The sequence below is a fragment of the Cupressus sempervirens genome, chromosome 6 (assembly GCF_028749045.1).
Source record: "Cupressus sempervirens isolate cs-2001-9-10 chromosome 6, ASM2874904v1, whole genome shotgun sequence".
Lineage (NCBI taxonomy): Eukaryota > Viridiplantae > Streptophyta > Pinopsida > Cupressales > Cupressaceae > Cupressus > Cupressus sempervirens.
Window position 1 is genome coordinate 610,000,122 of NC_143123.1, and position 14,999 is coordinate 610,015,120.

Consider the following 14,999-nt stretch of genomic DNA (forward strand, 5'->3'; position numbering starts at 1 on the left):
CCAACTGAATGATCAAAGTACTTTGAGATCATATATCATTGTATTCAAAAATCTGTGACTCAGAATTAGGGTTTTTTCTTTTTGCTAATTATTTGCAATGTTAGAGAGATTGAAACTCCCAAATAGATGACCAAAGAATTTTTGAGATCAGATATCATAGTATTTAAAATCTGTGAGCGGGCAGAATTAGGGTTTTCTACATGGATCAGAGTTTAATACAAGCTGTGTTTTGCAGTGGTGTTCTTTTTCTAGTCATTTTACCAACTTTTCTCATCGCTGCATATTGCCTGAGACGGAATACATCTTCTAATACAGTCACCGATGATCTAGAGTTGAGTTGGGCGATTGAAGAGACTCCGGCATCAAATGTGGATTATGAGGGCTTGGAAAGTAATGTATTGGAGGGCCTTCCAGTATTTGAGTACGAATCACAAGAAGAACAGCTGTGTTCTGTCTGCCTCTCTGATTTTGTGGACTCTGACATAGTGAAATTGTTGCCCGACTGTAATCACTACTTTCATAAGGATTGTATAGATGTATGGTTTCGTTTGCACACTTGTTGCCCTGTTTGTAGAACCAGAGTGGAACCCAGTACATCTTCATGTATCTTGGACATGGAAAAAGATCATGGAAGAGATGGTCCATTTCAGGAAGAGCCCATTTGTACTGATGCCGTGGAAGATCAGGTTGCCGCGAGTAACGTGGATCAAGGAGCATCAGGGGCAAGGCCATTGCCACAAATTGCTGTCCCTCTTGCCAACGCTTAAATTTATCAGAAACAAGAGTTTTTGTTTTTCACTTTGAACCTTGTGTGTCGATATTGTTCTCCCGCAATAAAAGGGGTATTACCATTGATCATATAGAAAGAAATTTGAAATAACATTTGATTTTATTTCGTGAACATGCTTTCTCCCTCTGATTAGAATTCTGATTAAATAGCCACCATAAATGGTTTAATGTGGGACATTACATTTTGTTTGGCTTAATTGTTTAATATTGGAGTAGTTCATAGTGATTTCAACGCATTTTTTTTTAATTTAGAGGTAAATAAAGCTTAAAAGTACTGATTTTGGTTCTATTGTGGAAGACTTTCTTTTGCTGTTTGATTCAGATTTTACAATTACGAAGCTCTAGTCTTTACTATTGTTGGTAGCGCAACAATTAAATCCTCTGTTTTTCATTAAATTAGGAAGTTGAATATAACATGTAAACTTTTTTCATCTATGATACTATGAAGACAAAAGCACAACCTTTCTCAAGTACCAACATTTTCAAGATCCAAATATTATACATGATTAGAGAAAATACCATTATAAACTTGTTTTTTCAAAATAAAATAAGTTAAGTATTTACTCTTCTGGAAGAGGGCTTTATATTTTCTTCTTAGAAGTAGAAAATGTAAGACCCTCTTTCAAAAGAGATAATACTTTAAACATAATAGATTCTGATGTGAATGGTCGCAATAGCTCATAATAGTTTTTAAGCTGCTATTCCATGCATTTTCCATGGTGTGGGACATTTATGATTGAAACAGAATAGACTGATGCGATTGTCGACAAAAGCTCATAGGTTCTTTTAACCTACCATTCCATGCATTTTCCATACCCTATGACATTTATGATACGTGCAATAATCTGATAGTGAGAAATCTTTAAATAGTGATGTGATGGCCACCAAAAGTAGTTCATAATAGTCGGTAGTTCATATTAGTCCATGTTCGTGCAAAAGCCAAGCTACAGACAAGTGATATTCATTTTCGAAAAGGACTATCGAACAAACAGAATTGTGTTTATGTGACATTACTTTTTCTTAGTCCCTGCCGTGTTAAGGCAGGGATTGGATTAATGTTTTCGATGAAGTCTTTTTAGTGCCCTAATATATTTATTTTTTGGCTTGGACAATGTCGTAGCATAATGTTCCCAGACGAAATATTTAAAAAAACAAATATGATGTGGTTATTACTAATTTGTGATTGGACGAAACGGAAATTAGTCGGGTTTTCAGGCCTTTTCAAGTTTTAGAATTGAAATTTGCCTCTGAAGTTTCGAAGATCTTTCCATTTTGCAAAATCTGGTTGTAATGTTTGAAAAATCTTTCGGTTTTCGGAAATTGCCTTCTTAGTTCCGAAGATGTTTCCGCTTTTTAAGATCTGTTTATAAAATAGGTATTAAAGATAGGGAGTCAATGGATTAATTCACAGGCATTTTTTTTCCTTCTGTTTACTGTTCTCTACGTCTCAATCGATTCGCTCCAAGGCAGCAGAGTGTCAAGAAGATCCTTCCCTCTTCAGAGAAGGTTTTGTATTTCGCAATGCAAATAAGGAAGATAGTTTTGGGAGAACAGATCGATTATTACAGTTGTTGTTGGGCCCGCAATACGGGGGTGTCGGGTAGTGGTGTGTCCAAAGAGTTCCGAGGGTATTTGGTTCAATTTGTCGTTGAACTATGTTGTTGGTAGTAACTATAGTAGTGTTCAAACACAATTTTTGAAATGTATTGTTCAATTTCATCACTGAACAATTGGGCATCTTTTGGGTGTTTATAACGGTTATGTAATGCAGACAGCTTGCTTGTAGCATTGCTTGTTACCGAATATTGAATAATAGATTTTGAGAATGCAATCCCTTTTTCTTTTTGTCCCAACATTATGCCCACTTGATGCCAAAGAGCGTCCCTAAGATGACTCGAGGTTTCAATTTCTCAACTACAACTATTAGAGTTTTCAAGTTTGATCTTAGGCGTACAGATATTCTAGAGTATGGAGCTTGATAGAGAGAAGAAGGCAGTCTTGATGACTACAAGATTAAACTTAATCTGAGGACGGATCACCTGAACCCTGGATATCTAATTAAAAGGGTTTCCCCTCTTCAAATTCTCCCACGAAGCCATGACAAGTGATTATCTATATTCTATTGCATCATGCTCAGCAATTACTAGTCCCATTTTTGCACAGGCTGCATCTTAATAGAAAGGAAAGATGGGAGATTTAAGCAAGATAGAAATGAAAAACAGAGCTCACTATGGCTAGTGTAGCGATGGGTAAACGGCCATTGTTTCTAAACGGCCTTAACTGGAATATGCCATCAGTTAAAGCATTTGACAAGACATACAAACCTTCTACAATTATTGAAGACAACGAATCGGCTCACATATAGCATTATGCTGTCTCTGGTTCTTGAGTTTGGTAGCCCACAGGCAAACTTTAGAACGCAGAAAAGTCGCGAGAAATTCAATTAGGCAACCGCCTGCAATAAAGAAATTGTGGCTGCAGAGCTTTTTTGCTGCTCAAATGCGATTGGGGCTACAGTTTTCTTAGAGCATAATTGGTGGTCTTTTTATCTAAATTTTTGGTGGTTTCAAAGGATACGCATAATATTTCTACACAAATTTTCTTTCAAACCCGGATAAGCATGTTGATTACATGAGAGGAAGCTTTTTGGGCATGGACAACACGGCTAAGCTTATTAAGGAAATAGCATGGCAAGCGGGTGGACATAGCTTTACAAAAGGTTTCAGGCTCGCAGGGCTTTACAGAAAATCTGCCTATAGACACGGAATAGCACAGAGTTTTAGCACTAGATAAAAATATTAAGAAAAATCATTTATATGCTTTTGTGCACATAGCCTACTATAGATAGTTTTCACGTTTAAAAAGCAATTATGAAATTTTAGAAAAATTGTTCTTCAGGATTGACGTCATTTTGGTTTTCGGATGGATCATTTGAGCAAGCCAAAGCCCAGAATATATTGTTTAAGCTTACCCAAAGAGATCTAGTGTTAACTACTCCGATAAGGATTGCACTTACCATTGAGATCACAAGAAAGACTAGTTTTTTTAATACATTCCTAGGGCATCACCAGACGTATGAAATTGTGGCCATTCGTGTGTAGTATTCTGTAACAAATTTTGAAATCGAAAAATTCACACAATTTGTTTTTTTTGGTGAAACCGTGGTTGAATTTTTCTTTCTTTTTCAATTTGATTAAGATTGATTCTGCCGAATGATGTTACTATTTTAGGCAGGCTGCAATTTTTTCTTCGGCATTTTGATTTCAATTCTGGCAACCGCTGTAGTTAATTTCTGTGGACTGGTGTTTTCTGAAAGGAGTTTATTTCTCATGTTCTTAACAGTGTAGAAATTTAGTGAGACCAGTTTTTCTTTTTCAGATTTTGGCAAATGATATAAGTTAATATTTATTTCAATTCTGATTCCTGCAATTATTGTAAAAGATGTTGTTATATAGGATGACTGTGGTTTTTCTTGACATTTTAGTTTTGGTAAATGATAATATAATTTTACTGAGATTTCTTTTTGAAGGTTTTGGGGAACGACCGGAATGCAGGGGAAATTTTATTTTATTTTATTTTTGGTAAGGATATCACTACTCTGGAATGAATTTAGTGTTCGTGTTTTGATTGTGATTTTGATGTTCATATATTTATTTTAGAGATACCGTAATGCTTGTTTAAACAAATTCTTTTCATTGAATTTTTTATGTGTCAGCTGAGTGATGTAGTTATTTACTGACACTAGTTTTTCTTTACTTCTTGATTTTGATTCTTGAAAATCATGTGATGTAGCAAATCTCTGGTGAGAACCATGATAAACCACGTGAAATTGGTGTGGAACAAGAGAAGTATAAAGATAAAGCAAACCAGGGCAGATATTGCAGAACTATTTGAAGTAAGTTGTATTTTGATGTTCTTTTGTTAGATTACATATTTGTATAATGTTATTTTTATTTTTTTATTTCATACTAAGCTGTAATAAAATGTCATTTTATGCTAAATTATTTATAAATTTCATTTCTTATTGTAAAAGTGAAATTCATATATAGAGAAGGGAGACATGTTTAGATATTAAACTATACATTATTATGTAATATTTCAGTTCACATTTAAGATTTTAATAAATTTCTAATTGTAATTTTGTATATATCATATATTGCTTTTAGTAAAACATTTCTTCTATATGATGCATTAAATTCAAATTAAAAATGATTTTTTGAGTTCTTGCTACGACAAACTATCATTGAACAATCTATTACACAATTTCATTTTCTTGCAATCCTTTTTATAATTGTAAAATATTTATTTATCTTAAAATTTTGTCTTTACGATGCACTGAAATAGTTCCTACTTTTCACTTTTTGATAGGACACTAATTTCAAGTTTCAGTTTCACACTGCTTAAAGCCCTACAGTAGTAACATATTAGGTCAGTAATACATTTTGCACTAAGATCAAAAAAGGCTACATGCTGAAATTAACCATATAGTCTCAATTGAGTAGCATATTTGCAGTTGCCTTTGTGGACTATCAACCTGATGTTAATTTTCAATTCAGCAATTCTAGGAGTCATATTTGTATTCTGTAGATTCATAGAAACTAGTGTAATAGTATAGTTAGTGCTCTCAAACTCATGAGCTAAGGGTTGTTGCTTTCTTTACTCTGTATAGTCTCTCTAACGAATGTATATTCAGATTTCCCCCTTGTACAAAATCATGATGTAGATTGAACTGTCATTAGTATTTGCCAATTAATTTATCCATCGCCTCAGTTTGGGTAAGGCTTCAATGCCTATACATCTTAGTTTTAATTTTATCTATACATCATAAATAGTATTTAGAGTTTTGGAGTTTTTTTGGTATTTAAGTTAATTTCTTACACCTAAGGCTATAACTTGTAGGTATTCACAAATCTTCTTGTACATTCTCTTCAATAATTAGAAGACTATTAATAAATTCACTAGCTCTCCATTTATGTTCTTGCTATATATATTACACAATTTCATTTTCTTGCAATGCTTTTTATAAATGTAAAATATTTATCTCATAATTTTGTCTTTACGATGCACTGAAATAGTTCCTATTTTTCACTTTTTCATAGGACGCTAATTTCAAGTTTCCATTTGACACTGCTTAAAGTCCTACAACAGTAAGAGAAGAGGTCAGTAATATATTCTACACTAGGATCAAAAAAGGCTACATGCTCAAATTTACTCTATATTGTGAATGTAGTACAATATTTGCAATTGGCTTTGTTGACTATCAAACTTATGTTAATTTTCAACTTAGCAATTCTAGAAGTCATATTTCTATTCCATAGATTCATAGGAACTAGTATAATAGTATAGAGTACACAAACATACTCGGATATTTCTCCAAAACCAACATAGAAAATGATTATAGAAACTAGTCATAAGAACACTGCCAAGTCAAAAGAAAACATGCAAAAAGAACATCAAACAAAGAATGATGACAAAGATGTTAGGGGAAAACAACATAAAACTGTAGAAGGTGTTGACCAAGTTCAACAACCTAAGCACATTGATATCTATATAGGAAAAAGCACTTTGCCAACAATTACCACCACCTTGTTGCCATCTTAAACACTTCAAACTGATACTCCACATAATTCCAATATGAGAAAGTCCCTTCGATGTCTCAAAGACAAAATACATGAAAATAGGAAACAACAATCAAATATAGATAATGATAAACAAGATGTTAGGAACAGTGCCCAATGCTCTGGGATCAAAAGGACTTGATCAAAGTACCAAAATACTCGAAAACCCGCAATAGAAATTAGAATGTAAAAATCAATTAGACGATACTTGCACAACACTAATGATACACCCATTCATCCATGCAATATCTGTGAGTTGCTACATTTCCACAAAAACATACGTATGATTGATGGAACATTTGTTCAATCTTTCTTATCACTTCCCATCGCACATGACAAAAAGAAAATTATCATATGACAATTCATTTACAAAGAATGTTACAAAGCTATGAAATGTCAGAATGTTCCATGCTATGCAGCACCTTGGAATATACGATGAAACCCACATATAGGTGTTGTGCAAAAATTGACTTCATTAGAGGAAAGATTAGTGTTGTTGCGAATTGCTTTCACACAAATAAAGAAACTAGGATACAAAAGATCACAATATAGCTTGATAGGCACAATAATCAATGTTCCCATTGACATTGATAAAGTGCAACAAGTATTGCCAAGAGAAATAGATGAGAACAAAATAGTTGCAATTATGCTAAAGCAAAAACTAGAGTACAAGAACGCATATGCTCAAGGAAACATAAGATCAGCATATGTAATAAATGCATTACAAAAACTAGCAACAACACCATTGTATACTGAACAAAAGGTACATATAGTACAAAATTGGAAAGTAACGATAGAAACAACACAACAAAAAAGATGTATAAATATTGACTTCCAACCTGAAAGTGATGACGATAACTATGAACTTGATGATGAGTCAACTTCAAAATCACTAATTCATTGGTTCAATGACACGCAATCAATTAAAGATCTTGACACAACAATCATTCAAATTGCATCTTCATAGGGAATAAAGCCTCTTGGCATTTTCCAAGATAGAAATTCTAAGGAAATGAACTTCCCCACAGTATTCTATGGATATGCATGTGCATCAGACATTATGAATAGGTTTTCACACCAAAAAATATGTAAATGGGAGCTTATGCATCAAGACTATGACTTTGCAACACATATAACAGATATATTTTTTAAAGCTGTCAAAATAATCATAGAAAAAATATTATCATTAGCATGGGTTTGCATAAGAAAAGCAGAATTGAAAGCGCAAAAATTGGTAGCAAAAGATGTGTGAACTCCTACAAATCTTGAACAAATATTAAGATCGTCGATAGGTTTTAGATCACTCAAAACTATCTGAGCATCTCCAAACTATCTAGAAAACACAAGGAAAAATATATTTGCAACGATCAAATAATTGGGGCCACCAACATTCTTTGTTAGATTAACAAGTGCAGAACATTTCTAGCAACCATTGTGTATAGGTCTATAGCAAATGTCTACAAAACAAGAAGGAAAACATCATGAAACTATAGAGGATAGGAGTTTAGACTTTGAACTAAGGCAAAGCCTAGAACTTTGTACTTGTTACTTTAACCATAGACTTAATGCATTTTGCAAAATGATGATGGCAAACGCAAAGTTATTTGGTAAAGTCTTGGACTACTTCTTCGTCATAGAATTCCAAAATAGAGCAAATGAACATGTCCACTTTATGTTATGGATTAGAGATGCACTAGTATTTGGAAAGTGTACACATGAGCAAATAGTAAATTTTGTAGATAGATACATCTCATCCGATTCAACATTGCTAGACAAAAACCTCATAAACATGCAAACACATCATCACACTAAAAGTTGCAAGAAATATAGGACATCTAATTGTCGCTTCAATTTCCCTTTGTTGCCAATGCGAAAAATAATAGTTTTGGAGATATTGACAACAACAAACAATGTAGTGAAGGACAGGGGAAAATTTTTTTTGTGCCAATTGGAAAATAAATGATACACAAAGAACATTACATTCAACAACTTCAGATCTCAACATAACTAAAACTGAGTACATGACATTGATATAACTAAAATTGAGAAAAAGAGTTCTACCATTGAAAGGAAATCCACTAGACATTTAAACAAATGCATTCGCAAGAAAAGTTCCATTCTTATGGTATATGAACATATATACACAATTCATATTAGACGCATATGCTGTCACATCATACTGTTGCTCATACATGACTAAGCAAGACATGACAACATCATTAGCTTTTCGCCAATTATGAGGATAATATACTACGACTTATGACAACAAGACACAATACATATTCCAACTTGGAAATGCATTGCTCAACTATCAACAAATGTCTAGCTGGAAGTTGTTCACATTGCTCTATCATTGCCACTAAGAAAGTCGTCAAGAAAAACAACATTCATCAATACTGCACCATCTGAAAGTAGAGTAGTCATGCTCAAAAGTCGAAGACTATTGGCTAGAGAACAAGACAATTTAGAAGACATAATGTATGCATCTGCAATAGAAAAATATATAGCAAGACCAAACACACTAGAAAATTTGTCACTTGTAGAGTATGTTGCGTTCTGCTACTATAGTAAAGGCAACATGCAAAGAAGGCATAAGCCACAAATCATATGATACATCAGATACAATCCACACATTGACTATCATAATTACTACAGAGAGAAATTGATGTTATACGTACCATTTAGATGCAACGAAAAAACACTACTTTGCAGTCAAAAGACATGGAGTGAAGCATTCAACTTAAATAAAACAAAAATAGCAAAGACTAAAAATAAAGTTCAATACTCAGATTGACTACATTTGGGGTGACATTGAAGAAGTAGTAACACAAGTTCAAATGGACAACAATAGCACAGTCATCTTTGATCGTCAAATAGACTGCAACAATAACTCAACTATAGAAGAACATTATGACATTTTCACTGATCTAATGCACAGAAAGCAAACAAAACTAGACCAAATCAACTCGAAAATAATATGCTTAAAAATTGCACACCCCTTCCTTAAAAGCACTAAAGAATGTTTCAAGATGTGAAGAAAATTAAACAAAGAACAACAAGCAATATTAAAAGATGTCATAATGTCAAAGAGACTTGCACTAGAAAAACCAATTTACTTATTCCTCACTATCAGAGCTAGAATTGGTAAAACATACACAAAAAAAGTGTTTTATGAAGCTCTGATAAGGCTATATGACAAACAACTAGATAGTGATCCTCTAAAGCCAAAAGAAATCATCGTTGCTTCAATAGGAAAAGTTACATACAATGCAGGAGGAACCACTGCTCATTCAATATTTTACCTACCATTGAACTCTTCAAGTCTAACACCACTGGATTTTGACACACTAGATAGATTGACCAAAAAACTTAAGCAATTACGAGTCCTCTTGATTGACGAGGTATCTCTGATTGGGTCTACTATGTTATACAACATAGATAAAAGACTACAACAAATAAAACATACACCAAAAAAGGCATTTGGAAATATAGATATAATATTTTGTGGTGACTTATATCAAGCACAACTTGTATGCGATGCATGGATATTTGAAGAGCCAAAGATAAATAATGAAACTATCTAATACACATTTTGGAATGAAAATGTCAAACACTATGAACTACACAATGTTATTAGACAGACCAATTAACAATTCGTCTCCACTTTGAATCACATCAAAACTTGTCAACAAACTGATGACGACATCTACTTCATAAATGCAAAATGTTGTAGACCTATACCAAATGAGCCAAGCCTACCTCATTTGTTCCAATGAAACATAGATGTAGACAAACATAATAGAAGAATGCTAGACTACATGCCCACTCCCATGCATATAGTTGAGGCTATAGATCACAAAGATATAACCATTGAAAAAGTCATCTACCAAATCAAAAGAACAACACTACTAGCAAAAATACTTGTCAAGAAAGAAACACTCGTAGAACTTATAGCAGGAAACCTTGATATAGAAGATAAACTAATAAATGGTGCTAATAGAACTTTTCAGTCATATACAAAAGATAAACAAGACATTGTCTGGATACAATATAAACAAGACATTGTTTGGATACAATTCAATGATCTAGAAGTCGGAAAGGTACATTGTCAACAAATGCAATGTCTTTACACAAAATCCATACCTCAAACATGGACACCACTAACATGTATCACTAGATGAATGAAAATAGCTACCAAGGTTGTTAGCCACTCACATTCTATTCACAAACTTCTGACATGTTGCGCACAACATATTGTCTTGCAAAATTTAGAAACATTTGCAACAAAATACTTGGAATAAATAATAGTTGACATTTTCTACAACAAAATCAACTTCCAAATTGCAAATGTATACTTGACACCAAAAGCACCAATTAGTCACATATTCAACTTCATAAAAACCATAACAAGAACATTACTAAAAGCATCAAAACTAATTATTGCAAGAGACTTAAACATTGATATGTTTAAGGAAACAAAAAAACTGTCTTAATTGCATTATTTTATGCAACACCACAACCTCTTGCTAATGGTTGACACGCCTACAACACACATAGGAAGCCTACAAGACCATATATGGATAAAGAACATCAATCCTGACAAAACTACCCACACTATTTTTGACACATATTGGACAGACCACTTTGCTCCTGCACTACAACATAAACTATAACAAGTAAACCCAATGCAAAAGATACACAAATTTGATACAATAAATCTCATTGGACCATTGACTTACAAGTTTCTACTGACATATTGCACATTCTTCTACACCATCGATGCTACAAGCTATACTAGAGATGCTACCAAGATTAAACTAAACATACAAGTTACTAATTTTATTCTATTGACTACTTCATATAGACTATGGAAACCAAAGATAACACACAACAATTGGACGACCAGCAAGAAAGCAACCACAAAAAGTGTAACGCCCCACTCAGGAACCCAAGAAAAATAAACCTAACATGTTACAATGTTTATTGAACTATTTTTTTAAAGGTTTAAACAACATCAAGATAATATTAATGCAGAAGCAATATGAACATACACATCAAATACACATTAGCAATTACAGATATAGTTTCAATTCCTTAAGGGTTCCTTTACATTGAGTCACATTTAAGAAGTTTAAATTAATTAGTTTAAGTTTCAAGTACAAAGTCTCCTGAACATAAAGAAATAATAGATACATAATCACATAAGCAAAGCATAAGTATAACTAATACAATGAAAGTACATCCAATAGACAACATCCACTACACATGTTGTAGGGTATGTGAGAATAGATATAATACATCATAATACATGATAGCATTATTACATAAACTAAAAAGAAGTCTCTGAGACCAAGTATAAATAATGCTATAGCCAAACATCATACATGAACCAAGTATAAATCTAATACCAAGATCATAAGATAAGTCAATGAAAGATAATCACCTTAAGTCAAGAACCACATGTCTAAAGTACATCATTCATGAACCACCAATCATCATCAATGAAAGTAAATAACCACAACAAACATATCCAACAATATGTACACCACTAGAGGTACACAAAATCTATAGAGGAGACTTAGGCTACATATTAGGGAGTGTCATCACATGGTTGCTTGAGTTACCCTGAATTGGTCTCTTAATAGACCTTGGACCCTTAAGCATTGAGTTACTCTAGACTGGTTACTCTGAACCTCAGACCCCCAACATAACACATGTGGATCCAAAAACTCCTCTCAAGAAGACGAGGCAACTAGTTATACTGTCATCCCATTCCCATCCTTAGTTTATACAAGCACTCAAGGCATAGGTGGGGCAAATATCTCTAACTTATCTTTTTAGTGTGTTTCCCCCCAAAATATTAATTACTAGATTATCACTTATTACATAATTTACAATAGGTTACCCTGGCATTGACCACTTTGGGTCCCAGACCCCTACTGCAAGCCACTCCCATGTCATGTACCTAGACAACTTCTCCTAAGAACATAAAACACAATTGTGTCCCATACCACAACACCCATAATGATCAAACTCGGTTCCTTAATAGGCAACCTGAAAATAAGCTAGTTCTCCCATCCAAGTACACATAAATGCTCCACAAAGTAAACCTCATAAATATAAATTCAATTTGAATCACAAGACACATCATGACATCCAACCACAAAAATAGTATAAAAGAAATCTCACAAGCCTCTAGTGTACATCCTAGACTGGTCAACATCTAATCAAACTCAAAATCCAAATGCATAAACAATACATAGAAAACATCAAAGTTGCTTAGTTGGTTTAATTTGAAAATACAAAGTTGAGTAGAACAATAAAGTTTAAGTTTCCAGTGTTACTATGAGTTCCTCAGTTAACCCATTCAATTAAACCCTATCTTGTTCTTATAATAAAAGAAATCGCATCACAACTTAAAAGTATTAATAATCATTTATTAAAATAATAATAATTTATTATTAAATAAAATAATCCCAATTTCATTAATAATTGAATTTTTAAATAATAAATATAATTATGATATCTATTATTAATTCCAGTTAGTCCTAATACCAATTTACCTTACTAAATTAATAATTAATAATTATTTAATAATTAATAATTAATTAATATTCAATGTCTATTAACAAATTTCTCTAATAAATAATATATGTAATCATTCATTAATTTAATAATAATAAACTATGTTTAAAATTCATTTAATAAATAATAAACATAATTAAAAATTTAATAATATATAATAATAACTAAATTTAAAAAAAAACAAAATCAAATCGCACCTTACTTATGTAAAAGTGCGGCCTACTATTAGTAGGCCCACGTGCTATCAAAGGCAGCCGCGATCTGCCATTGGCAGGCCCATGGTCTGCTTCAGCAATCGCAGCCGCTTAGAAGAAATCGGCAGTGGGGGTGTGGTGACCCCACCCCCATTTAATATTTATTATTTAAATATATATATATATATATATATATATATATATATATATATATATATATGTATATATAAATTAATATTATTATAAATTTTACATTAAATAAAGTTCAATCCAATCAAATACTTTCCCTACATAATTTTTTATTATATATATATATATATTAATAACTTTTACAATATTAGTCTTATAGGAAAAAAAAAGTTGAACCATCTGAATTTTCAATCTAGGATTTTCATTTCCAAAATCAAACCCTTTTCAAATTTAAATTCCTCAATTCCATTTTAATTCAAACCCAAATCCTGATTCAATTCTAATTTCTCTCAATTGTAGAATGAGGTTTTTTTCTAAATAGTTTTTCAATTCGAATTCATAGATGAAATCAAATAGCAAAAGATTCAGAATGAAGGGTGGCAAGATTCATACAATGAAATTTGAGAAAACAATTTTCAACAAGCACGAAGAAGATAGAGATCGGAAAGTATTTCTACAATGGTTCACAAACCCTACCTTGATCTGATGCTAACAATCTGGTGAAACCCTTGCTAATCCAAACCCTTCACAAAGATTTCTTTGTTGCCCTTCCAAAAGTGTGTTCCTTGAATCCTGTGTGTGTAATAATGACCCGAAAACCCTCTAATATAACCTCTAATTACCTTTTAAGGTTTTTACCCCACCGGTTCTAAATTACAATTATTTTATTATTCCTTTCATGCACATCAAAAGAATTATTAAATTACTTTATTTAATTTTTCACTTGAATTCACTTTTATTTAATTTATTAACTTTTAAATCTTATGCACACTTTATTAAAATATCTTTATTAAGTTCACATATTTTATCTTTTAAATTAATTTCTTCTATTTTAATCTCATGCAAGCATTCATGCGAACTTAAAACATTTTTCATAATTTAATATCTTTTCACTACTTAATTTATTTTTGAACATTTAATTTGATAAATATTTATTAACTTAAATAACAATAATATTTAGCATTTATTTAAAAATAAACTCTAAATATATTATTATTAAATTAAATAAATATTATTATGTTCTAAAATTTAAACTTATAACTTTTATCTTCGAATTCAATTCTTTTTATTTAATTAATTTCTCAATTAATTAAATATAATTAAATATTCAAAATGTCATAATAATTTTCCATTAAATTAAATCATTAATTTAATATTTTAATTAGACTTAATTAATAGAAAATTCATCAAAGACTCACGGGTTTTAAAAAGGGTAGGCAGTCTATTACGAGTCCTCCTTGCAGGACAAGTATTTTACGATGTGGCTGGGATTGGACTTGATCATTATCTTCCCATTCTCACAATTTGAGTATTTTTAATTGGGCACGCTCATCTTGGCAATTTAGGGAAGTCAAAGCCTAGTACCTGCATCCTGCATAAAAGATGAGTGATGCAAGAGCATCTAGAGGTATAAGGGCAATCCTGTGTCATCCAAAAAAATGTACTTAGACTTAGTTTTTGTTTTATGTGTTTTTCATTTCTGGATGCCCATTTGGGTCAAATAAAAGTTCCAACTCTCATAGTTCCACTATTAGTGTTCTGGATTAGAGTTTTTAATCACCTTGGGATACGTATAAATGCTAGAAAAATAGGAGTATATAATTGAGCCATCATTTTGGTGAAC

General features: G+C 32.1%; 1 protein-coding gene across 1 annotated transcript; it reads left to right on the plus strand.

Annotated features, from left to right (window-relative positions):
• Positions 1 to 200: 200 nt before the first annotated feature.
• On the plus strand, positions 201 to 767 carry LOC149553713 (E3 ubiquitin-protein ligase ATL42-like). Its single transcript, XM_089790372.1, has one exon. The coding sequence runs from the start codon at positions 201 to 203 to the stop codon at positions 765 to 767; it is 567 nt and encodes a 188-aa protein (XP_089646498.1).
• The last annotated feature ends 14,232 nt before the right edge of the window (positions 768 to 14,999 follow it).

Excerpts from the sequence above, each read along its gene's own strand:
- LOC149553713 (XM_089790372.1), top strand. The coding sequence starts at position 201 with ATGGATCAGAGTTTAATACAAGCTGTGTTTTGCAGTGGTGTTCTTTTT.